This window comes from Ailuropoda melanoleuca, chromosome 13 (assembly GCF_002007445.2).
Source record: "Ailuropoda melanoleuca isolate Jingjing chromosome 13, ASM200744v2, whole genome shotgun sequence".
In the NCBI taxonomy this organism is placed as follows: domain Eukaryota; kingdom Metazoa; phylum Chordata; class Mammalia; order Carnivora; family Ursidae; genus Ailuropoda; species Ailuropoda melanoleuca.
In genome coordinates this window covers 13993329-14018807 of record NC_048230.1, presented here as the reverse complement: position 1 = coordinate 14018807, position 25479 = coordinate 13993329, and the positions used below count along the sequence as shown (strand labels likewise).

General features: G+C 48.2%; 2 protein-coding genes across 5 annotated transcripts in view; both read right to left on the bottom strand.

The window, feature by feature from the left end:
• The window catches only part of HSF5 (heat shock transcription factor 5), a 42236-nt gene extending 39475 nt beyond the window's left edge, over positions 1 to 2761 (bottom strand). Inside the window, exon 1 of the mRNA XM_034640662.1 lies at positions 2714 to 2761. Within this exon, the coding sequence (XP_034496553.1) occupies positions 2714 to 2761 (48 nt within the window). The remainder of the gene's footprint in view (positions 1 to 2713) is intronic.
• MTMR4 (myotubularin related protein 4) lies at positions 802 to 25214 on the bottom strand. Of its 4 annotated transcripts, none has more exons than XM_034639924.1 (19): positions 25079 to 25214; positions 23387 to 23425; positions 19647 to 19736; positions 19175 to 19291; positions 18562 to 18644; positions 16632 to 16792; positions 16419 to 16515; positions 16125 to 16238; positions 15050 to 15246; positions 14673 to 14801; positions 14121 to 14232; positions 13457 to 13652; positions 13036 to 13221; positions 12777 to 12947; positions 12481 to 12635; positions 5772 to 7170; positions 3620 to 3730; positions 3301 to 3389; positions 2902 to 3079 (listed from the first exon to the last, which is right to left on the bottom strand). In XM_034639924.1, the coding sequence occupies exons 2-19, from the start codon at positions 23387 to 23389 to the stop codon at positions 2902 to 2904; spliced, it is 3588 nt and encodes a 1195-aa protein (XP_034495815.1). In that variant the 5' UTR covers positions 23390 to 23425; positions 25079 to 25214. The 4 variants fall into 4 exon arrangements, with proteins under 4 accessions (XP_002929450.2, XP_034495815.1, XP_011235729.2 ...); XM_011237427.3 differs by lacking the exon at positions 25079 to 25214 and adding an exon at positions 24804 to 24961; XM_019810085.2 differs by lacking the exon at positions 25079 to 25214 and adding an exon at positions 24274 to 24741.
• Between the last annotated feature and the right edge of the window lie 265 nt (positions 25215 to 25479).

The following is a 25479-nucleotide window of genomic DNA, read 5'->3' as shown; positions in this document are numbered from 1 at the left end:
CCGCGGGCCCGCCCGGCGCCGCCGCGTTGAGCCCAGCCGCGTGCAGCAGCGTGGGGCGCGGCCGCGCCAAATCGCGTTCCCTCGTTCCCTCGGCGGCGTCCCCGAACCGCCGGACTGGGGCGGAGTTGCTGCCCACCAGGTAGGGTTAAATCCTGCAAAGAAATAAGCCCGATTATCCGGCGTGGACTACGAAGTAGTGTTTATCACCACAACCAAAGTGTGGGGATTTCGAATTCTGAGAGTGTGCACTTGGCAAGTCAAAGGCAGCCATTCTCTGGAGAGAACAAAGGGCCCAACTCTACAATCTGAGGAACTATAAGTACACGCTAACAGTTGAATTGCTTGTCTAAGGTAAAAGTGGCGATGGGGGCATGGCATCCCGAGTGAACGAGTCACCTTTGGGATAGTACCGTTTTATGTGTTTTTTAATGGACCTTTTTACGGCAATATTTTGCTCAGGACAGGTTTACTGAGAACTGAGGTGCCTATGAGGAGGGAATCAGAAGAATATAAAAACAATCCTGTGTGCCTGGTCATCCAGCTGGTGCAGTTTTAGACATTGAACAGAAATAAACCTCACATGAGATGGGATACAATTCTACAGTATCCGTAAGGACAAATCCCTATCCGATGCATAAATAAGAATATAGCAGGTGCTATGCTGATTAAAGAAAGGTCCATTTAGAAATGGAAATGGCTAGGAGGAAGGAGTATGTTTTAGTCCTTTCTTGTGGTCAAAGCAAAAATGAGTATTAAGTTTTCTTGGAAATTAAAATGAATAAAAAGACCCAACAAAGCAGCACTAATATAGAGATTTTATTTAAATTGTATTGAGTTTTTACAGCACATTGCATGTTTGTCACAACGCAACTGCACAGTTTGGATTTTTGGCCACATCATGTCACTTACACCCACAAGAGCTCTGAAAGGAGTATTTGATGAATACATCTGAGCTGAGAGCCCAGAGTCTCTCTCCAAGGCCATGCAGTATGTTCACTGATGGGACAGTCCCTCAAAACAGCCACACAAAAGTAGACAGATACAGTCTCCTCCAATGTTACCAGTCTTACTCCCCCTGAAAATGGGCAGAGTGAAGTGCAATGAAAGTCAAGTTAATTAAAAAGCCACTGGCAACTGGCAGTAAATTTTAATGATTGAGAAAATGCTTAGGAGAATTTTACATATCAGAGATGAGGAATAGTTTGTTACTTTTTCAATGATCTCAGGAATTTCCCAGACACAAATCTCCATTATTCAACTCCATTTAAACGAGAAGAAAGTTCTGCTAGGCTGACCTAAATACGCCAAAACTTTTTAGGTTACATCTATGACAAGTATAAAAGCACAGATGCTTCTCTGTAGGACTAAAGAAAAGGTCAGGACAAGTAACAATTCTTGTTCTAAATGCAGATCCTAGTTATTTTCAAATGAAAATTTTTTTTCTAGGAAGCAACATGAAAGTAGCAGCTACATAGACAGCTACCATAGTTTTAAAACAGGATAAGCCTAAGTGTAATTCACCTTTTAGACACCAATGGATTAAGGAAAATGTATAAAGGAAATACTAGTGGTTTCATTATAGGTCAAGGAGACTATATCTGTCCCAACCACAGTACATGGCTATGTCATTGTATCTTTTGGTTAAGTGCCACTGGTACATATTAAGATGAAACAAAACAAAAACAAAAAAATAACCAATGTTTGGTCCAAGTGGACACATTTTCTCTCCCAATTTTGGTATCAAGGCTTTATTTTCTTCTGTTTGGGTTCCATTGTTAAGTGCACAGAAATAGACAGCAGCATTTGTACTGAAACCCTCACATACCAAACAGCATATTCTAGGAGGTAAAAACCAAATGCTAAATTCTACCCTCAAGGTGTCAAGTGTTCAGGATAAGAAGCAGTGTGACCCAGAGGAGGCAGCAGCCAAGGGAAAGACAACATGAGGGAAGTGGGCAATGGAACAACAACAACAACAAAAAACCATTGTTTTATTTTCATGCCAGGAGAGGATCAAGGTGTAACTCCTGTGTTAGCACCAGGACAACTAGGAAAAGTCAGGCGCAAAGGGCAGGGCACAATCAGCAAATATTTGACAAGGATCATTTCTGCTTTTCCCTTCTCATTCTTCACAGTGCATACCTCAAGAGCTGCCACTGAGTAACAGAGACTACTGCCTTCACAGCTCAAAATAACTGATTTTTGCCAGAACCGAACATCAGCAGAGTTTTCCTCTGCTCCCAAAAATGTCTCACTCCTTAGAACTCTCCCTCCAAACTGAATATTCACTGATGCTGGCTGATGAGCCAAGTGAAAAATACAGCAAAACCTCCACTTGCTGAACCAGTCTTTAAACCAAACTCCACAGAAAGAACTACTGCAACTAGAAGGAGCGCCTCTAACGACTGAGCCTTCATGCACAGACACAGAGCACAGAGGAACAGGATATAGTTCATTTCAAATAGGATAGGAATTCCTATCTTATATACTAGAATCTGCTTTTTTCAAGGTGGAGGAGAGATGGATCTGTTTATCACTTGGAGTTTGGTTATACATATGCCTTTCTATTGCTGTTTGGGGCACATCATCAGGCAGTATCTATGAAATCATCATCTTGTGACCCCAGGAGAAAAGCGGGAGGCACCAACTCAACATTAAGCTTCCAGACTCTGGGTCTGGATCCAGGACCATTACCCCAAGGTGAGGGTCTCACCAGTAGAAGACCTTCTGCCAAATTGGAATTCCTCTGCTCCAGTCTCATGGTACCAAGGAGGATTTCTCTAGACGGTATCTTTGAGCTCTGTGATTTCATGAGCCATACCAAGGAACCTTCAAAACTACACCTGAAGCAGATCCTCCCTTCAAACCTGCTAAAATTGGACAGGTCATCTCCTCTGGCATTCAGCTGGAAGCTGTAGCAATGGGTTTCTTCAGATGTTGGCTCATGAGTTCCCTGGCACGAGATACTTGGATGTGTTCGTAACATGAGTTACAGACGAGAACTGGATCATAGAGTTGTTGATCAGGAATGGGCAACTTCAGGTGGCAGCAGGTCGCACAAAACACATTCCCACAATTTCTGCCAAAGCACAAAGAGGGTAGAGTTCATCAGAAATGCCCATATACTGAGAACAAATGATACTCGAAAAGGCCTTACATGAGGAAATAAAGAGAAAAGTTGGCCGAAAACAAAAAATCGTCCCTATAAAGATATCTCCGTTTTCAGATTAACTCAATTTAGCTCATATATATGTGTGTCACTGCTTTATGAGCCATACAGAATCCTACAGAACATCTTACCTGCAATGGTGTCTTCGTTTGGCCAACCAGAATTCACAGTCACAGTTATAGCAATGTGATGCCATATGGTCTGGAACCCAGCGAGTCACCTAACAGAAGGCACAAGGAAAAATTCCAGGTCCTTGTCAACCAACTGGAAGAGCAAGAGTGCAACAAGGAAAGCTTCTCAGGAGAAAACAACCAGGTCTGTCTATGGTTGGCCACTACTTGCCTAAAAAGACAATCATCTAGGAGAAAGCTCCTTCTATAGCATGTCACTCTTCTCTGAGAAATATGAGAACTCAGTGCCTCTCCTAAGTATGCATTTGCCTGCACATACCTCAGTCTCTTTCTTATCAACAGGTTCCCAGCTTGCTTCTGAAAGGCAGTCCTCACTGTGATCAGAGCCAAAATCTTCTATATCACTGCCATCTGACTCCTTCAAACATGTCTGAAGAAAAGGCAAAGATATCAACACCATCTCCACGATCACTAGCCTTTACTGTTTACTATCCATCAGGTACTATTCTAAGGACATTACATGCATGAACTTCCTTAATCCCTCCCAAGAAGCTTATTATTATTATTATTATTATTATTATTATTATTATAAATAAGGAAACTAAGCATTGAGAAAGTCAAGAGACAGTAAGTAGTAAACTGGAATTTAAACCTAGTACAGTTGACCCTTGAACAACACAGGTTTGAATTATTATTATTATTATTATTATTATTATTATAAATAAGGAAACTAAGCATTGAGAAAGTCAAGAGACAGTAAGTAGTAAACTGGAATTTAAACCTAGTACAGTTGACCCTTGAACAACACAGGTTTGAATTATTATTATTATTATTATTATTATTATTATTATTATTATTATAAATTAAGGAAACTAAGCATTGAGAAAGTCAAGAGACAGTAAGTAGTAAACTGGAATTTAAACCTAGTACAGTTGACCCTTGAACAACACAGGTTTGAATTGCATGGGTCCACTTGTATGCAGATATTTTTCAAGAAATACAGTACAGTACTATGTATTTTTTCCTTCTTACGATCTTAGTAACATTTTCTTTTCTCCAGCTTGCTTTACTGTAAGAACACAGCATACAATATATCTAACATACAAAATGTATGTTAATTGACTGTTTATATTATCAGTAATGCTTCTGGTCAACAGGAGGCTATTAGTAGTTAAGTTTTGAGGACTCAAAAGTTATATGTGGATTTCTGACTACATGAGAGGTTGGCACCCAAACCCCTGCATTGTTCAAGGGTCAACTGTACTTTGGCTTCAGACCCATGCTTTTAACCAACATGCTTTATCACAGCATGGAAATATTTCTCATTATATTCTACACCAGGGGCTCACAAACTATGGCCCATAGGCCAAATCTAGCCCACTGCCTGTTTTTGTAAATCAAGTTTTATTGGAAGACTCATTTATTTACATATTGTCTACGGCTGTTTTTGTGCTGTAACAGCAGAGTCGAACAGGTGGGACACAGACTGTATGTCCCACGAAGTCTAAAGTATATAACATATGGCCCTTTATCAAGAAAGTTTGCAGACTCCTGTTTTAAATCATCACCCTGAATAGTAAGAAGTTGTTAGCCCTGAACATCCCATCCCAGCAAGCAGGCAACAGGCCAGTGGGAATGTCTTAACAGGAGGAAGGGAAGTGCCTGTGTTCGTGACAGGATACTGCAGCCAAGGAGCTGACTCGTAAAAGCTCCCCAAGAACTGTGCCCAAACCGGAGGGCTCCCAACAGCAAAGCCTAGACAGTCCTCATCATCTCTCACTTGGATTATTCCAACACATCTTAACCAGACTCCCAACCTGGGTTTCAACTGCCTCATCCACCTGGCACACTATCGCTAGAGTAGTATTCTTAACCTACAGATCCGATCATGATAGTGGCCAAAAATTGTGCTGCCTTGAGGGTAGAACCCAAACAAGAAGGGATCTCGAGCTGACCTTTCCAATCCCTGTCTACTTCTCCAATATCAGCTCCCACCTCACTACCCAACTCCCTCCCTCATGGCCCCGGCACACCCGTACATGCATATACACGTACACACAGACACACAAACACACACACACACACACCCCTACCCCTTTGTTCAAGCCATCCCGTTGGAGTATTTATTGCCTTCGTGCTATTGAGAATGGTATTTCCTTTTCCCTGTCTACCTAGCCAAATATGACAAATTCTTCAGCACTCGGCTCAAACATTATCTTCTCAGGAAAGCCTTCACTCTACCCCAGCCCCCAACACCTGATGTGTCCTTCCATGGTAACACTTAAGACCATCATTCTAGTCGTCTTATCTCTCCCAATACACTGTGAGCCCCTTTAGAGTGGAGACTATGTCCTTCATCCTATAGCCCAACCACCTAACACAGTGGCACACAGCAAGTACCCAATGAATAAATGTTGAAGGCTAGATGGACAGAATAAACGAACAGATGGATAGCAGTGGTGAATACTTACGAAATCATCCTCATAGTCCATGGGGGGCTCTGCTGGAGGGGCACAGCAGTGACGGATATCCAGCCTCATCTGAAGCTCACGCACTTGTCGACGTAGCTGCTCCACCTCTTGCTTGTACCCTGCTTCGATTTGCCGTAATCTATGCTGGATCACATCCGTGGGAAAGGGGAGTCCATCATCATCCAGGTAGAGAGGAGGCACTGGAGAAGGGCAGCTCAGTGGAACAGGCTTTGTGCTGGAGACCTGCTTTGGATGACCGGACAACCACATCCGGTTATTTTTTCCTCCTGAACCAGTACAGTGTCCATTGGAATGACTAGAGCAGACAGGTGACTTCACCCCTTCTCTCTGAGCCCACTGGCCCCCAAAGCAGGGCCCTGTTGCCCGCACCTGCTTATTGCTTGACCTCTTGCTACAACAGCCATAGGAAAGCAGCCGCCGAGGGGTGGTCTCCCCACTTGGGAATGAAGTCACCATCCCTTGGAAGCTGTCCCAGTTGGATCCTAAAAAAGAGAACTCACTGATCTGGCTCTGAGAAATTGGCTTTCGGGCCAATTCCAATGGCACTTTCCCAAAGCGAGGATTTTCCAATAACTGCCCATTCCTATGATTCCCTCTTTTGCCAGTGTATTCCTCCTTTTGAATAAGATCTGGCACAGAACTGGGCTGCTCCTGGTGGGAGATACTTGCCCCAGACCCCGGGGGATCTTGGCTGAGGAAGTCAGTGCTTGGCTCTGGAGGAATTTGGCAGGTAGCACTCGGTGGGTTGCAAAGGGTGCCCAGACTGTGATCTGGAGCACATCTGGAGGGCACATCTAGCATGGAATCTAGCAGGGCCCGTTGGGGGACACCTGTAAGGGAGTCCTGGGAAAACTCAGGAAAATCACAAACTCCATTACACTTGTTAGAAACAACTTCAGAGAGTGCACTGCCAGCTTCTTTTTCAGGACAAGGTTCAGGTGGCTCCTCCGTGCCATCTAAAGTCCTACTCAGCTCACTGTGGGCAGGAGGGTCTGGAGCTGGTGCCTTAGTCTCTTCCAGGACTTTGATCTCAGGATCAGAGATGTTGCTTTTCATCTCCTGGGGCACTGCAGCACTAAGCAGTTTGTAACTTGGAGAACAACTTCCGTGACTCTTGAAAGGTTTATTGCTCAAGTAGTCTTTCTGGCTGCTGGGCAGAGGGGAAGGAAGACCCATTTCTCCTACAGTCTGCCGAGGACCTTCTACCCCAGATTCCACGAAGGTCTCTGATTCCTCAGGATTGCTATGCCAGGGCTCCAGGCCTACTCTGGCCTCCTGACAGTGGTTATTGAGGTTCGGGTCACTGGATGTGCGAGTCAGGGGGCTGCTTGTGTCACAGGCAGAAAGCAGATCATCCATAGATCTGGTTTTAGGTAATCTGGAATAATAAACACAACGTCTCCAGGTCAGTAAATGGGAGCCACCTCCAATATATAGAATCAGACCATCAAAGCCAGTTCATAAGAAATAATATTTAAGATTACAAATAACCAATGTTCACTGCAACAAGTCTACTGTGCAAAAAGTGAAGGACATGCACTCTGTCTTCCAGAACCCAAGTTCTGTCCCCAGCTTTTATCAATCTTCACTCTCCACAATCTCTCTGGGCAATCTCAGCCACTCCCATGATTTCAATGCCTTCTATGTTGATGTCTTCTAAACCTACTATGCCAGCCAGGACTATACCCGAGTCTCAAACCTAATGTCCAACTGCGTCCATCATATACGGTAAGATGGAAGACAATTCTGAAGCTAGATGATATTGATTCTGACACTGACTATGACCACATAATCACATATGACCACAATTGAGTTATTTAACCTTTCAGACATGTGCTTTCTTCCTCTATAAACTGATCATCATAAATTATACCTTATAGAGATGCTATGAGTATACAAACTATAGGCAGCCAACAACAAACTTACTAAGACTACACTCACGACTTGTCATTTTTACTACTTTCCTTATTATAAATGATCCCTTCATCACAGTACAAACTTAGACAGCCTTTTACAACCACTTAGCAGCAGTGCGTGCCTTGGAGTCCTAAGTCACCATGGAAACTTCCCCAAGTATAAAGCACTCAAGAGTTCTAGAGGCATTCGTGCACACCAAATGGGTAACAGACATTTTCAAGAACATCTGATTTTTAACACATTTCAAAAGTCCTTACAGCAATGAAAACTTCAGGGAAACTTGCCAGGAAACAGTGGAGACTTAACCAGACTCCTATTTTCAGATGCCTAAGTCAGTCCAGCCCATGCAGATAAATTCCTCAAAGGTTGACTTAAAATACGGCTGATTCTTTTTTAAGTGTTTGGTTTTTGAAACGTACTATGTTTTTTAAAGATTTTTATGTGTGATTTTACTTTTGTGATCAATCTTGATTTTGTTTTGTTTTGTGGTATAAAATTCCAGGAAGCCAATAGCAACGCTTATGATTACAGTCTTTGGGGTCCCACAGCCTGGGCTCAAATCCCAGCTTGGCCATTTTTTAACTATGCGAACTTAACTTCTCTAAGCCTCAGTTCCCTCATCTATCTGAGAAAGGTAACAGTACCTACCGCTTAAAGCCATGGTGAAGATTAAACAAAATAATCCATTTCAAAGCTCACTGATTAGTACTTCCCATATCGTTCCACTTACTGTTTACTTGTTTATCTCCTGCTTTGAAAGGGCCTTGAGGGCAGCACTGTGTCTTATTTGAATCCCCAGCACCAGCCAATCAAACAATTTGAAAAATGAATCAATGAGCTTAAAATCTAACATCGAGTGTCCACTGCTAGGTACCAACTGAATGCAACAGACCAGTGGGGTTCAATATTCGGTGGGGTTCAATATTCGGAGCTCCTACAGACCTTCTAGATATCCAGACAACCAGGCCCATCTAAGACCTATGAATGAGAATGGCCAAGAGTGAGAACCAGACACCTGTATTTTGAAAAGTACCACAGCTAACTTTGTCTTTTTTCCCCTTTTTTTTGTTTTACTTTTTTATTATGGAAACTTCCAAACATACAAAAGTAGGAGAGTATGAAGACCTCCCATGTACTCTTGACCCAAATTCAACAATATCAACAGTCTCCTATCTTCCACAGCTGATTCCTACCTGCACAAAAGATTTAATCAATAATGCTGGTTAAGGGGCACCTGGGTGAGTGAGTCAGTTAAGCTTCCAACTCTTGGTTTCGGCTCAGGTCATGACGTCAGGGTCCTGGGATCGAGCCGAGCCCTGTGTTGGGATTTTCTCCCTATCCCTTTGCCCCTCCCCCTGCTCACACGTGCATACTCTCTCTCTCTCTCTCAAATAAATAAATACAATATTTTATAATAATAGTAATAATAATGCTGGTAGAGACAATAATGCCTGAGGAGATTAGAACAAAGACAACTCATCCTGCTAGGGTGGTCAAGGAAGGTGTTAAAGAAAGCATTTTTTTTTATTTGCATACTACTTGGTCCTCCAAATCCAACTCTCCGTCTTGAACTGCCTATAGTATACCTTCTCTTTGCTAATATTTCAATCCCAACCTGCCTGTCTCTCCTCCTCCTGCCCAAACGGACTCTTCTCAACTTCCCAGTGTCTTTGGGTTGGTACCAATATCCACCTATTTTCTAAGCTCAGAGACTCCTCTACTCTTCACTTCTACCCTCCCACATTCAGTCACTCCATAGTCGGCTAATGACTTCCCTACAATGTCTCTGATTTTAATCCTTTGTCTTTTCCAAACTCTTCTCTTCATATCTGAATTACCATAGTGTTGGCTGATCTCTGTGCTTCCAACTACCCACCTCACTGACTCATTCTCCAAAAATCACAATGACTTCCTACAATAACTTACTATTGACAACTGAATCTAAATAAATTCCTCAGGATACTGTTTAAAGCCCTGCATGAACTATCCTTTCTTTCTTTCTTTCTATTCCTCAAAATGGCCCCTTCCTAACACCTGCCAGCTCTAGAGAGTTTCTACTTTAAACTATCTTTCATGTATCCAATTCCTTTGGACCCCTCTCCACTACCTTGTTACCAAGCTCACAACTCTCTTTATTACATTCATTTGTTTGTTCATTTAAGCATTTACTAAAGCATCTATTATGTGCCAGGCCACACTAAATGCTAGAGACACAAAAAAGCCAAGGCTCCTGCCTGGTCTTCCATGAAAACTCCTCTAAGTAAACAGTCATCAAACGACCCCTTTCTAACTTCTCATTTCTCCCAATAGCTTTGAACTACACCACATTCTTATTTGCTTAGATGTTAACTTAGAACTGATCTCTAGTTGTCCTATGTCTGTCTTATGGTTTTTAAAAAGTATCTTAAATAGGATTAATATCGTCAATTTCTTTGGTACAGCCCACAAACCCGTACAGTACTAGGCAGCTAGTAGTTACTAAAGAAGCATTTACTGAATTGAAAAATTAGATATTGGGGCACCTGGGTGGCTCAGTCAGTCAAGCATCTGACTTCGGCTTGGGTCATGATCTTGGGGTCCTGGGATCGAGCCCCACGTGGGACTCCCTGCTCAGCAGAGTCTGCCTATCCCTCTGCCCCTCCCCCTGCTTGCGCTTGCTCTCTCCCTCTCAAATAAATAAATAAAATTTTTATTTATTTTTTTTAAGATTTTATTTATTTATTTGACAGCACAAACAGGGGGAGAGGCAGAGGGAAAGGGAAAAGCAGGTTCCCCACTGAGCAGGGAGTCCCACACGGGTCTCGATCCCAGGATTCCGGGGTCATGACCTGAGCCAAAGGCAGAAGCTTAACCAACTGAACCACCCAAGCACTCCAATAAATAAAATCTTTAGAAGATAGAAAGAAGAGATATTAGTTTAAGGCAGTGATTATTAAATGGGTGATAGAACTTATTCAGAATTTGATAATAAGGTCTGGGTCCTCTCCCTGGAAAAGTAAACTTATGAACCTATACCCAAATTCTGCGTAGTTTGGGGAAGGAAGAAAATCACAGAATTCCTGAAACCTATCCATGGGCCCCTGACCATGGACTCAAAACCCTAAAACCAATAATTTAGGGGTTTTTTGTTTTCCTTTATAATATTCAACAAATAATTTGAGTTATATTTTAACTTTAAGAATCCTCTACCAATAAACAAAGATCAAAATTTGAAATGTACATATCCTTTGAACCCAACATTTTCATTTCTAGGAATTCATCTGGCAAAAATATTAGCACAAATGTAAAGATAACACATACAAGGTAATATTACTGAACTGTACACTTAAAAATTGCTCAGATGGTAAATATTACCCACAATTGTTTTAAAAAAAACATACACATAGTTAAGAATGTTAACTAAAGCACTCCCAATAACAATTAAAAAAAAAAAAAAAAACCAGAAATCACCTAAATGACCAATAGGAAAATGGTTATATAAGTTATGCTACAATCTAATTTTGGACTGTTACATGCGTCGCTAAAGCACTAAAAGACCTTTATACGTGCTTTAGAGGGGTGACAGCCTAATGCGACATGGGAAAAACAACTTGCAGAACAGTATGCAAAATATGATTCTGTTTTTGCATCTTAAAAATGTTTCTTTTTTTAAGAGTCATTTATTTATTTGAGAGAGAGAGCGTGTATGCACATGGGAGGGAGGGGCAGAGGAAGAGGGAGACAGAGAATCTCAAGCAGACCCCGCTGAACACAGAGCCAATTGCAGGGGTCGATCCCATGACTGATGCTGAAATCATGAACCTGAGCGGAAATCAAGAGTTGGAAGCTTAACCGGATGAGCCACCCGAGTGCCCCAAGAAAGTTTCTACATGCAAGTCTGACGGTATGGCTACATCTATGTAGAAATAAACATCTGGAAGGACAGGCACCAAAGTGTTAGCAGTGGATGCCTTGGGGACAAGGGTCTGAGAGGGAGGACTTTCATTTTCTACTTTTACATTGTTTGGCTTTTTTAAAAATAGGAACATGCATTATAATGTAACCAACATCCATTCTACTTTCCCCAAGTACTTACCCAGAAGATAACTTAATTTTTATGTCTGCCTTTAAATTTTGGCCTTTTTCTGAGGGAGAATGTGAAGGCCATCCCTCTTTTGGGAACCCACTGTCCTGAGAGTCAGATGCTTCTGGAAGCTACTGCTGCATATAGCAAAGGTCATTGCTAAGATAGCAAGTGCCTCCATGTCTTCGATCAGTGAACATAAATCAAGACCATTCCCACAAACCTTCCTGAAATAGTCCTTTCTGTTCTGTTTTCCTCTCTCCTGCTTGACTATGTCACATAGGGTGATAGCAGCTCCAGGAAAGAAGGGAACCAGTCTTATCTTAAGAGAGGACCTTGAAAACACACAGAGTGTACTTTAGGCTAGCTACAAGTTCTGGGCCAAGTTTCTTCTTCAACTGAGTCAAGAAGTTGCTTTTAGGGGTGCCTGGGTGGCTCAGTTATTAAGCATCTGACTCTTGACTTCTGTTCAGGTCATGGTCTCACGGTTGTGGGATCGAGCCCCACGTTGGGCTCCCTGCTTAGTGGGGAGTCTGCTTGAGAATCTCTCTCTCCCTCTGCCCCTCCCCCCCAATAAATAAATAAATCTTTACCCCCAAAAAAGTTGCTTTTAAATATCTTATAAAAGAAGGAGAACATGAGGGGTGAGACAAAGCAATTGTTGCCTTCCTGGCAGAGAGAGGAGAGAGCAAGAAGGACTCTCCTTACCTGTCCAGAGAGCGGCCGGAAAACTCCTGGTTCTGAGCCACTGGGGAAACGTAAAGATCCATGGTCTCCTCCCCGAGTGTACATGGAGACGATGCTGGCAAATAAACAGCTGTCCAGAGGTGCAGGGCCCGTACGTGACACACAGGATGCAGGACCTAGGGAAGCAGCCCCATACGAGTGTTTTGTGACCTGTTCCAGGTCCCTCTTCCTTCTCTCAGCCCACATTCTCCCCACTTCTCAGCCTGTTCTCCCTGTAAGTCTCCAACAGCACCAATGGGACAAGGGTTGGGACTTACCATGTCGGACCCAGGTGTGTAGAGGAAGTTATGAAAGTTCTTATTGCCGGCTCGCAGGAGAGCCCACACAGAGCAGGTCCGCTTGTAGATGTTGCGCTTCTCTCGCTCACAGGGGTTGTTGGCCAGGAACGTGCCATAGAGGCAGGAGTACGTGTGCTGCACCAGTTTGACCTAGAGGGCCAAGAAAGTTTGCACCTGGGAGCCTCAGCCACCTTCCCCCCCCCACCCCCCAACCCTGGTCACAGGCTTTAGGACTTACCAGGAATGCTTCATTAAACTCAAACAGGCAGGGGAACTGCTTGAGCAGCTGATGAACAGAATCGAGCCACTGGAGGAACACCGGGCATTGCTCATTTTGGTCCTCTGCATTCTCCTGGTGGCCACAGCGATCTCCAAACTTGTGTCCAAAATCAAGCCAGTCAGACTCTACTAAAACTTGGAAGCCCTGCAGAAAAGAAAGTCCAAGCATAGGGCCTTTCTGGAACGGCTAGTGTGCTACTCCCCAGGGGATGCCCAAAGCAGGGAGCTGGCAGCTTCAGAGAAGAGCAGAACTGATCCTAGAAGGGGGCTCAAAGCCACCAACGTCCTCTACTGAAAGATCCCCCAGACAGATCCAGAGGGCCCAACACCTTCCCCACCCCCTTTCCCCCCAGTCTTTCCCACCCAACCCCACTCAGTACCTCCAGGGTCCTGTAATATGGGTCCAGTAGTATCTTGGCCAGGGCTACGATCTGCGGCGTCCGGTCCCAGCCATCTGAGCAGTGCACCAGCACGGGCCGGCCTTCCCGGTCCACGGTATTAGCCACGAGCACGGCTGCCTTGAGCATCACCGACAAGTGCTGCAGCCATTTGGTGCTCTCCAGGGCCGACAACCAGCTACACAAGCACAGAAATCAAGTCTGTCACCAACGGTGCCCACGGCCAGCCACACCGGATGAAGTCCCCAGTGAGGGCAGGAGCCAAGAGGTCCAGTCTGTGGCCTTTCTGCCAGGAGCTCTCTGGCAGGAAGGTAAAGAAGACAAGAACCGAGGCACACAAGAGACTCGGGACCGAGGGAGGAACGGGAAGCATCACATGCACATTTAGCCATCGTTCCCCAACTCTCTGTGTGCTTTAAGTAGGACATCGGATCCAAACCAAAGGAACCCAGTGTGCTGTGGCCGTTCCAAAGTGCTGGCTGAGGAGCAGAAGATGTGCTCTTGGAACTGGCCCACTGCACCAGGCCCTCGGGTCTCCCGCACCTCCACACTTCCCATCTCCCTAGCTCATCTTGTAAGAATTAGAAGAACTGGGTGAAGGTCAAGATGAGGGAGGACAGAATGGGGGCAGGCAGGGACCACCTACTTGCTGGGATCAGGCATCTGGCTACACACAGCCCGGAGGTACTGGAAGCTGTTCCGGATGGCATGGATGTTGGCCATTCCCATGAACACGACCTCACAGTTGGGGTAGTATTCTGTAGACATACAGACGAGGGTGGAGCATAAGAGCGTGTCCTAGAAACAGGCATCCAGAACAAGAGCAGTCTCCACGGACCAGGCTTCCCAGGCTGGGCGGACCACTCAGCTCTGGATACTCAGCTGCCATTTACGAACAGTAGAAATGAGGATATTAATGACAAACGATAGTCATAGTACTATAGTAATGACAACATACAGTAAACTCTCAGTATATAGTGGCAGCTCTATGTTAGTAATTTTTATTATCATCCCCATTTTACAGATAAGACAATAAAATTTAGACGAAGCAAATGAGTCACAGCTAGTTAACTGGCAGAGACCTGATTCCAAGCCAAGTTTATTTGGCTCTTTCCACTACACAAGCTGCCCCCAAGCCCCTCTCACCGAAGCCACCCAGGGCACAGACTGGCTACGGACGGCGGGGGAACAGCAGTACCTTCGCACTCACAGCCTCCACCCTTGGCTCGGTTGGCCACTGCTGCCGTGTAGGATCGAGCGTCCAGGATCAGCAGCTTCTGAGGGGCTGCTGTGCTCTCCACTCCAGAGCATGCAGTCAAGGAGGAATCTAAACACGCAGCAGGGAGAAGGCCCTGGGTCAGCCAGCCCAGCCTCACCCTACCCCCGGACACACTCTTCCAGCAGAGAATATACAACTGGAGACCCTTGCCCTCCCACAGCCTCCCAAAGGGCAGGGACCCCAGCACCCTGTGTGCTGTCAGCCTTCTTCCCATCCTCTCACGGGGGGCTCCCTGAAAGCCAATGAGGCCAAGGCGGGGGCTCTCCAGGGGCTCAGCACCACCCGCAACACCTTACCAAAGTCCGTGTCACAAGCCTCGCTGGCATCACTATTCCCAGTGCTGAGGGAGCCCCCAGTGGCCCTTGTCCCCGGGTCCAGGGCGCAGGCTTTAGCGATGGACGTGACCAGGTACTCATCATCAGCATTGCGCCAGCCCCACCAGCTGATCTCCGGCTGGCTGCAGCGGGCAATTGCAGCCCCGTTGCGTAGGTGTCTGACAAAACGGAAGAAACCATCATGCCCTTGCCTTTTGCAGCCCCCACCGACCCCCCAGGCCTACTACCAAGGCCCCAGGGAGCCAGACCAAGATCTCCAGAGCCAACAGGGGCCACCAGTTCACCCAGGCCACACTATAAAAACAACCAAAAGCCCTTGACATATCTAGAGGGCTTTACAATTTACAAAGCGCTGTCACACACATTTCTCAAATGCTGTGTTCCCAAGGTGACCTTGACTTCTTGAATCTGCACAGCATCTGTTCCAGGTACAGACATCCCCCCGGAGAACGAGCCTAAGCCCAGAGCGGAACAACTCCCAACCTCATAGCTACTATCTGTCTCACTCCATTTTAGCTACAACGTTCTAGTGCAGGGGAATCGGCAAGCTTTTTCGGTAAAGAAACAATAAATGTTCAGCTTCACATGTCACAGCCTGTCTCTGTCACACACTCTTCTTTCTTCTTGGTTTGTTCAAAAGAAAACAAATAAGCAACGCTTTAAAAATGTAAAAATGATTCACAGCGCTGGGCCCTACATAAAACAGGCTGCAGGCTGGATTTGGTTCACTGGGCAATAGTTTACCAACCCCTGTTCTAATGCAACGATTTACACACACAACACTGTACACAGGTTAATGCAACATTTTATACACACACACACACACACACACACACATCCTCCAAAAACATAAAGTGAATGTATTCTCCAAAAGTCTGGTCTTTAAAAGAAAAAAGCTGAGTCAGTTTTTGACTGGAAATTATTTCATTAACTGCAGGGTGTCAATCCCCAGTCAACCAGGCAAAATCTCCACTTTTGACTCTTTCCTTACTGCATAAAAAGTGTCCTCCCTACTTCCTGTCCCCTACTGCCTCACCTATACACAACCACAGGGATCCGCTTCCAGGAGCGGAAGGAAGCCACGTTCTCCAACTCTTTGTCTGTGATCCACACAGGAACCAGCAGCTTCTGGGGGTAACTGGGGCACAATCTGCGAAGAGACCAGATGTGGTCACCAAGCGAGATCTAAGACCTGTGATAACAAGATCCCCAGGGATGGCTTTGTGGGAAGAGAGACCAGGAGTCCTCCTCTCTCACAGAACCAGGGGCTTAGCCCAGCGAGGTCTCAGTCTGGATTGGTATTTTGGTTCTCCACCCCCTGCCCTCTCACTTGTAGTTGCTGTTGATGTGGGAGACTCTCCAGACATTCTGCAGATCAAAGCCCATCCTCGTGAGCTCAGCCTCCTGCCGACATCGTATGTGCTCTCCTGCAACACAGCCCCCATGCCTGCCTGTCAGCATTCAAGTGCACCGTGTCCGTGGGTGGAGCAGGGTTAAGAACCATGAGATATGAAGTCTCCCAAATAAAACAGCCTGGTCTTACCTGGCTGACACAGGTGGGTATGCTGGTCCTCCTCAGTCAGCCCCAGACACCAGGCATGGTAGGCGAAGGCAAAGAGGTCTTCAGGCTTGGCAGGTCTCGCCGTGGCCCGGCTTAGCCGTGACAGCCACTCTTGGCACTGCTTGAAAGTGGAGAAGTGGCACCTGCCAGGCAAGAAGCCACAGAGTGAGACAAGAGGCAGGTGTGCCTTGGGGCCATAAGGATCAAACACAAGGCCACAGGAAGGCTGTGGAGAGGGGAGGCTTTAAAGCAGGAGGTAAGGCATGGGGACCCTGGGGAGAACCAGGGATACTGGCCAACTTAGAGAACTTATCTTTGTGACAATTGTCTTCCCAGGAACTCTGGTCCTTGGGACACACTTATCCCTTTGAATGGGGCCCTACCATTTCTTGTATCTAAACTCCACCACATGTCCCTCAATGTCTGGTACTCTATGTTCTCTCATGACTCCTGCTGCAGGCAGGAAGTCCTGTTCACACCATTCCTGTCTCCTTGTTTGTTCACTTCCGCTTGATAATGCCTCCTCTCGGCCAAGCCACATCCTCCTGACACTTTGAAGACAGTTCCAATCCCCCCTCTTCTTTGAAGCCTTCCCAGCCCACTCCATTTTACAGACCCCTTCCTCTCTTAGTCTTAATACGCTTAGAGTATTAAACAGTAAGTTTTCCCATAGCACATTGCCACCGTTAAGTCTTCCTTCAGCAACTAGACCTCAACTCCCTGAAGGGAAGGCCAGTGTGGATTCTCCTTCTGAATCCCTACAGACCTGAGCACCTGACAGGCTCTAAACTAGACGCTCTTTTAATGATCCTTGGAGTCATTCCAGACTCCTCTTTCTCTCATATCCAATCTGTCAGGAAATCCTGCATCTCTCCCTCCAAAAATCTGAACGCTTCCCGCCATTTTGGCTACTGCCACCCTAGCCAGGCCACCATGCTCTCTCACTTGGCTAACTACAATAGCTTCTTAACTAGTCCCTCTGCTTGTGCCCTGGCCTTTGCGCCTGACCCCCTCTTCCATCTATTCTCAATAGAGCAGCCAGAGCGATTCTATAAAACATTAATCAGATCATATCCCTCCTTTGCTCAAAACCCTGCAGTGGTTTCTCATTTCCCTCAAAGTAAAAGCTAGTCATTATGATACTTTGATAGCCCCCCCTTACCTCTCAGATCTTATATCCCACTACCCTCACCCACATGCACTCCACTCCAGCTACACTAGCCTCCTTGCTATTCTTCCAATATGCCAAGGTACAATACCCGTCTCAGGGCCTTTGCACTCACTGTTCTGTCTGGCACCCTCTTCACTCAAATATCCACATGGGCACTTTCTTCAGGTCTTGACTCAAATGTCACCTTTTCAATGCAACCTTCTCTGATCCTATTGTTTGGAGTTACAACCTTTACCCCCATAGCTCTCCATATCCCCTTTCCCCGCTTTATTTTTCACCTTTACATTTACTATCATTTAACATATTTTACTCATTATTTACTACCCATTGGAATATAAGCTCCATGAGGGCAGGAAATTCTTTCTACTAGTTCCCTGCTATATCCCCAGTGCTTATACCAGTCTGCCATAGAGGGCTCAATAAATGTATGTTAAGTGAATTGATAAATGAACCCATAATCATGCAAGGGCTGTAGGCCAATCCTAGGTGCCTGCCTTCACATTCGCTACCCTACTGAATGCCTATGACAATTCCATAAGCCATGCACTAACCCCATTTTTTCAGATCAAGATACTGTGGGTCAGGAAACTGACCTCCTAACCGAGACAGGGTTTCTACCTTTTCCTCCACATGGGCAAAGTGAGGCAGTATTTTTCCTTCTTGCTCCAGAGAAACCCTGCATCACAGAAGACTGAGCAAGACTAGGGCCAGAGGACCTGAGTGGAGCCCCACTGTTCTCACCTCACCACTTTGGAGTCCTTGCAGGCAATGTGCAACTGGAACATATCCCGGCTCTCCACACTGTCAATCATCCGGAGGGGGACCTTTAGAGGAAGGGCAAATTAAAGCTCAGATCCCCACTCTCATCACTCCTCATGCCCACCCCGGCCTAGAGGCTGATATCCATACAAGGAAGGAAGCTGACATTTACTGAGGGCCAGTTAAGTGCCTGGTAACTGTGCGGGGTCCTCTACATATGTGACCTTAAAGAATAATCACAAGAACCCTGTAAGGCAGATATTTTCACACCAGATTATTTGGGAGGAAATTGAGCCTCAATTCGGTGGCTTAACCAAGGCCACACGGTTGGTAAGCGGCACTCTTCCCCAAAATGCCACTGTGCCCCTGAGAAGGGTCAGCAACAGAGTAAGGGAAAGAGAAAACAGAGGAAGGAAGAATAAGACAGAGGCAGAAAGACCCACAGCCAGGAGAATAAGGCAGGAAAACAAAAAGTTAGCAAAACAAGGGAACCCCAACTTTTTGGAGACATGATCAAGTCCAGCAATGGAGCAATTCCACCTTGAACCAGGCAGGGATTCTGCCTTGGGTGTGGGAGAACAAGACAGGAACTCACGTTGATGACAGAATCTTTGAACTTGATATGTAGCCGGTAGTTGGAGATGGCAATGAGGGCATCGGCTGCCCGGCCCAGGAACTCCACTCCCTCACCCTGCAGCACCGTAAAGGGCACCTGTCGGGGGCAGAGGGGCCTTCAGTCCAGAAGTGAGTCACCCCTCCATTCCCCTCCCCAAACCTGACCTGTGGGATCGCCTCTGGAAAAGCTGGGCCAAGACAAAACAGAAGAGTCCTCTCCACGGTAACATCACCAGGCAACAGCTGTACAGGAAAGCTGCCTTTCCTTCCCTGGGGCCAAAGGCTCCTTAACGCAAAGACAGACAGATTCCCCTCCCTCTAGAGACCCAGAAACAGGAAGCCAAAGCCCCAGTACTAGATCCCCTTGGAGATGTTTTTGGGGGGAGGGAAGGAAAGATGTTTTTAATTGGGCAGAACGCTCCACCCACCCTGGGCCCCCAACTCCTCCTTACCTGCAGATTCTCCTCCTCTTTCACTAGTTCCTTGGGGGGGAACAGATCCTTGGCTTGGATGTACTCCAGGCTGGGGGGCCCCTCCTCACCCTGTGGGGAAGGCCTCAGCCCTAAGTCACCAGGCTCCACTCGGCCCATCAGACCTCATTCTGCTCCCCTCCCCTCAATAAACCTGCATACACCCCATACACACTTATAAAGGTTTGGTCACCTGAGGACGGAAAAGAGGCCTGGCTTGGTGGGAGGGGTGAGGTGGAGAGGGTACTCAAGCCTATTCAGCCTAAGGGAAGAGTAAGGTCCAAAGAGGAACTGGGAATCTGCGCTCCTCGAAGAGCAGCAGACCGATTAGAACCAAAATTTCCCAAATGGAGAAAAAGAGAAAACTAAGACAGAAAACAATGTGAAGGTAAGAGAGAAGTGGGAATGGGAAGTGCTGCCCTAAGAAAAAGGAACCAGGTGTGGCAGGTGGTTACAGAGACAGGAGGGAAAGCAGGCACCTAAGGCCACAGACACTTCAATCAGGTGGGTGAAGGAGACAAAGAGGAGTGGGTTGGGGGATTCAGTCCCATGCCTCTAGAGGGCCTTCATGGATGCTTTCAAAAGCAGGACGTGTTTTGGAGCTGAGCTTATCTTCCAGTTAGGCCCACACTGCTAAAGAGCCCCCATCACCTACCAAGCAACCTGCCCTGCCCGCTGATCAGAGGGGAATTCCTAAGGAATACCCACAGCAAGCAGAAGTAACTCCTTTCCCAACCACCAGGGAGGGGTGAAGAGGGGATCCACGGGTCTGGGTGAAACCGGAAGACCCAAGGAAGGCCAGCGGAGAGAGAGAGAGAGAGGAGGCCTGGCAGCCACCCACGGGGGGTGGGGGTGGGGGGTAAGGGGGAGGGGTGGGAACATCTGAGAGGACAGATGGGGAAAGCTGGGAAGGAGAATTAAGCCAGAGGGGGGAGGAGGGGAGGACTGGGAATGATGCAGAGGTACGGAGTCCTGCAGAGGCAGGGAAGATGGAGAAGAGAGGCTGTCTGGGGGACAGTCAAGGAGAAAAGACTGGCGTGTCAGGTGAGGTATGGAGTGGTGGAAGGGGGAGGGGACTGGAGCCAGGGAAACAGCTCAGACATCCTGTGCTCCCCGACTGGCCCCCTAACATCCCAGACCAGCCACATCCCACATCCCCAGGCAAGGATGCTGCCGGTGGGACCAAGATGGAGAGGCGGAGGTAAAAGGCTGTACCCCTGCAGGGCGGGGCCTGGAGATCTGCAGTCAAGGGCAGTGGCTGCGGGGCCAAGATGGGTCACAGAATTTCCACCCCCGGCTTTCCATAATCCCCGGCAGCAGGGGATGAAATCAAGTCCAAGAAAGAAAAGGGAACCCCCCCTCCCCTGCCAGGGGCCTCAGGAAGGGGGATGGGCTAAAATTCGGAATCGCAAGGGCTAGTCCTGGGTGGGGCTGCGGGTGCAGCAAGCACTGGGACCCCCAAGGCCCCCGCAGACCAGGCCAACACTTACGAAGCAGCTGAGCATGGAGCAGGAGACACGGGAGGTCAGGCTCATGGTCGCGGGCGGTCTGGGCCAGCGCACATGTCCCCGGAGCTGCTGCGCTGCCCGCCAGTGCCAGGCGCCCGCCGCATCCCGGCTGCGGGGCCCGCCAGGTGCAGCCGCGGCGACCAGGAGGTTAGCGCTCTGGCGGCGGGGCCTCGGCGCGGCTCCCGCGCGCCTCTCCCCTCCTCTCCACAATGGAGCGAGCCCGGCTCCGCCCTCCGGCACGAGCGCGGAAGGGAGGGGAGCCAGACGAGGAGAGCGCCCGGGGCCGGGAGAGGAGGGGGGGTGTGGATCCTCACGGCCCCGCCCACCGCTCCAGGCTCCTCCCTCCTCGCGGCCCCTAGGCCTTGCGCGAGGACGTCCTCAGGGGACATCTGGGGGCTTTCGCAGTCTGGGCTGCGGGACTGCCCCCAGACCGCGTGAGAGCGTATAGCAAGCCCTCCTACATCTTTTCATTTCCCATATTCGCAGGTGAGCCAGCCCACACCCCTCTCTTCACACTCTGTCCCCATGCCCTCCCCACTCTGAGTTCCCCCAGTGCCCGTCCTGAATTCCCAAGATAAAGCTCACCTACAGTTTCAAGGCTTCCTCCTTTCCCTACAAAACCACCACCCACCATACTCCTGACCACCAGTGTCCTCCAATCCTGTGACGTCACTAAATCCCACTCCCTTTTTTGCCCCTTAGAACAGACCCTGGTCTATGCCAGGTTGGTCACTCCACACTCCTGAAAGGGAAGTTCTGTAAGTGTTTTATTGCATGGCCCCTGCCCAACCCTACTCCTTCAGCTCCATCTCTCCCTTGTTTCACATCCTCTGACATCTGGATGAGAAAGTCCTTCTTGGAGAAAAATTTTTTAGGCTGGGAAAGAGAAGACTGGAACTACGAACCACAAAAGCTATGCAAAAACAAAACCTGAAACCCAAGAGTAGGGTATGGAGGGAGTTGGTTAGAAGGCCAAGGAATAAGGAGCAGTCAGGCTCAAAGTGTCACCAAGAGTCACAGAAGGATCTGGTCAGAACCCCACACTTACTGTGTCTGGTAACTTTCAGAAACCAGGGCTTTGGTTTTGCTAGGGGGGGCCAGGGGGGAGGGGGATAAGAGAAAACCTGACATTGTATTAAGCATCTATGATGAGCCAGACAGGTTTCAAACGTTATCTCACTAAAAACTTTCAACTCACCAAGAGTTAACCTGTTTTGCTGGTGAGAGGTCAGGCTTAGAAAGAAAATATGCGAGTTACCTAAGCTATTTAAGTGGTGGTGCTAGGCTAACTCTGAAGTCCATGGTCTTTTGGGAGAGTCACAGAAGAAAAAAAGGAAGGGGGCTATCAGTTGGTGGGGACCAAGACCAGCAGGCTTTCTAGGAAGAGACCAGAATCACATACCCACATGCCCATGGAGGGAAGGAGAGAGTCCTCTCACCAACTGAATTCCTTAACCTGCACAGGGGATGCCTAAAGAAACTGAAAAGATACAGCCAGAGCAAGGACCCGGTATGGGCCAGGGCCTGCAACTCGCCACTCTCTTTTCATCTCACTGCTTCCGCCTCCTAGTTCTCGGGGGTTAGGTAAGGGGCTCCCTGGACGCGAGCTGAGAGAAGGGCATTTACAGTTAATGGAAGGTATACAGGATCATTAGCACTCCCACCCCTGTGCAACCCAGTGATATTCGGGGCCCCTTGAGGTTGCTATCCTACTATATATCCAGTCAGCTATTGAGTGCAGTAGCTTAAAAGACAGCAGCATCTTAGAGCTGGAGAAGCCCCACCGTTTTGGTGGAGTCACTCCTAATTCAGCACCCACAATATTCAAGGGGCCCACTAGGAAGTGCAAGGATCTTGAAATAAAGGAGGCCTGGTTTTTCAGACCAGAACAGAGAGTTTCAACCAGGGCCCCAAGAAAAGCAAGAGAAGGGCCATTATGAAAGGCTAAGAGAGCCAGTGATAGTATAGGGAAGGTATGACATACATAGCATGTGCGGGAAAAGACTTCTAGAGGCTTCCTGTCCCAGTGCTGTATATTGGCAGATGTTCTGCAATCTAAAGAAACCCTAATTTATTTCTAGGAGAGATGAACCTTTTTAGAGGCTGAACAGAGTAGCATGGAGCTCAAGGTCCAGGAGGGGCAGAGCAGCTCCACAGAGAAAGACAGGAGGATTACAGGAAACACAATGGTCTGAGGAAAGAGAGAATACTCACCATTCTACTGTGGTGAGGGTCCTGGCTGCCTGCTTCTTACTGTAAAAAGACAAAAACATAAGATTAAAGAGCACCATTAACATTACCTTAGAATCAGCCAATGCCACACATCCATTCCTAACCTCTACAGCAAATTTCACAGAGAATCCAGCCTCTCCACAAAGTCCCCGTACTAGACAGAGGTGATGTGAGCTACGTGGGGAGAAAGCAACAAGTGATTCTGCAGGGCATGGAGTCGGCCACAAAGTTCTGGAGCAGGAGTGTCATCCAAGATTATTCAGCAGAACTCAAGAGTCCTGATTCCCGGGGCGCCTGGGTGGCACAGCGGTTAAGCGTCTGCCTTCGGCTCAGGGCGTGATCTCAGCGTTATGGGATCGAGCCCCACATCAGGCTCCTCCGCTGTGAGCCTGCTTCTTCCTCTCCCACTCCCCCTGCTTGTGTTCCCTCTCTCGCTGGCTGTCTCTCTATCTCTGTCAAATAAATAAATAAAATCTTTAAAAAAAAAAAAAAGAGTCCTGATTCCCAGACCAGAAGGAGAAGAACGCTCCAAACACTGTTCTTTTGGGGAAAGCAAAAGAACTGCCAACTCTGAAAAGAGAGGCTGCCCAACCAGGACTTACTTCTGGCCCTGGAGGGACATGAATCCACAGGAACTCTCTGCAGCCTCTAAATCTGGGAATACCACCCACCTGACCTGTTTACTGGGGGCAGAGTCCAGAGCAGAGGACAAGAGGGAGGGGACCACAACCTGTGAGCAGAATGCCTTCTGGCAGCAAGACTGAACAGGTCCTGCTCAAAGTATCTGACACCAAGTGGGGTGCAGGCTTGTGGGAGGAGGCCACACAACAGGGACAAAATCAGGCCAGCCCGGGCCTCAGAGTCAGTACCTGTCAAATGGGCCCAAGAAACAGAAATTCAGGATGGGCCTCCTTGGCCCACTTAGGGAACCAGGCCCAGGTTTTACTGACACTTTCCTTCATGCCTGCGATCCGAGCTCAGGAGCAGTCCAGCAGTGCCCTGCGGAAGGCTGCAGGAATAAAGCCTCCATCTGTGGTCCTGCCCGCCTCCCTGATCACAGCCCACCCTTCCTCACGGGGGAGCCAGCAAGAAGCAAGCCAGAGGTGCTGCCTCACCGCCCACTGGCACGCAGCCTCAGGGAAATGGAGGGAGGGAGAGGGAAAAGGACCAGGCCTGGGATGCCCAGGGCTCCCGGACCAAGGGGATCTGGCCCCGGCGGGCCAGGCTGGCAGGAGAGCCCAGGTGTCCAGGTTCTAGAGGCGGAGCCTAAAGATTCGGAGGCGGGGCCCCGAATGACAGAGGGCGGGGCCCATGAAAGCCGGAGGGACTGGGGCGGGGCGGGGCAAGACGCGGTCGTTGCGGTTCCCAGACTGGCAGTGCACGGGGCACGGTGACTCACCCAGGCGGCGTCCGCCCGACCCTCCGAGGCCGCGCTCTCACCACTTCCGTCTCCCCCAGCAGCCGAGGCCTCGCAGCTTCGACCCCACCACGGAGCTTCTTTCCCCAACCAATAGTATCTCCGGTCTGTGCCCGCCCTGACCAATAGCCAAACCAAGTCCCGCCCTGCCCCCACCACGCAGCCGCCGCCCTCACTCTTCACTCCGCTCATTGGTCAAGTAGGGCAGACGCCCTCCCAGCCTTTAGCCTATCGAGTGCCGGAAGACAAGACAGTACCTGGAGGGAGGAGGCACGGCCCCGGAGAGGAGGCTCGACCAATGGGAAATCACAGCGCGTCCCAGCACCAGCCAATGAGAGAGCAGTAAAAGGGGCGTGGCTGGATGAGGCTCCAGGGGCCGGAAGTGGGGGTGGCTGTCGCCTACTGGTAGCGCAACCGGAGGCGGAGCCTCGTGGGGGCACAGGCCTTACAGCCACTTCCGGCGACGACCACGCCTTGGGTGTAGTTCTCGAATAGATCCCGTTGGCGCCTCAGTTTATCGATTTCCAGTTTTGGTTTCGCTGCGTTCATGTCGTCCCAAACCCGGAAAAGGAGAAAAGACCCCGCAAGCTAAGAGAGGAGGGAGGCCTGGGCGCGAGGTTCTGTCTTCGGTCTTCTCCGATTGGAGGCGGGAGTCTAG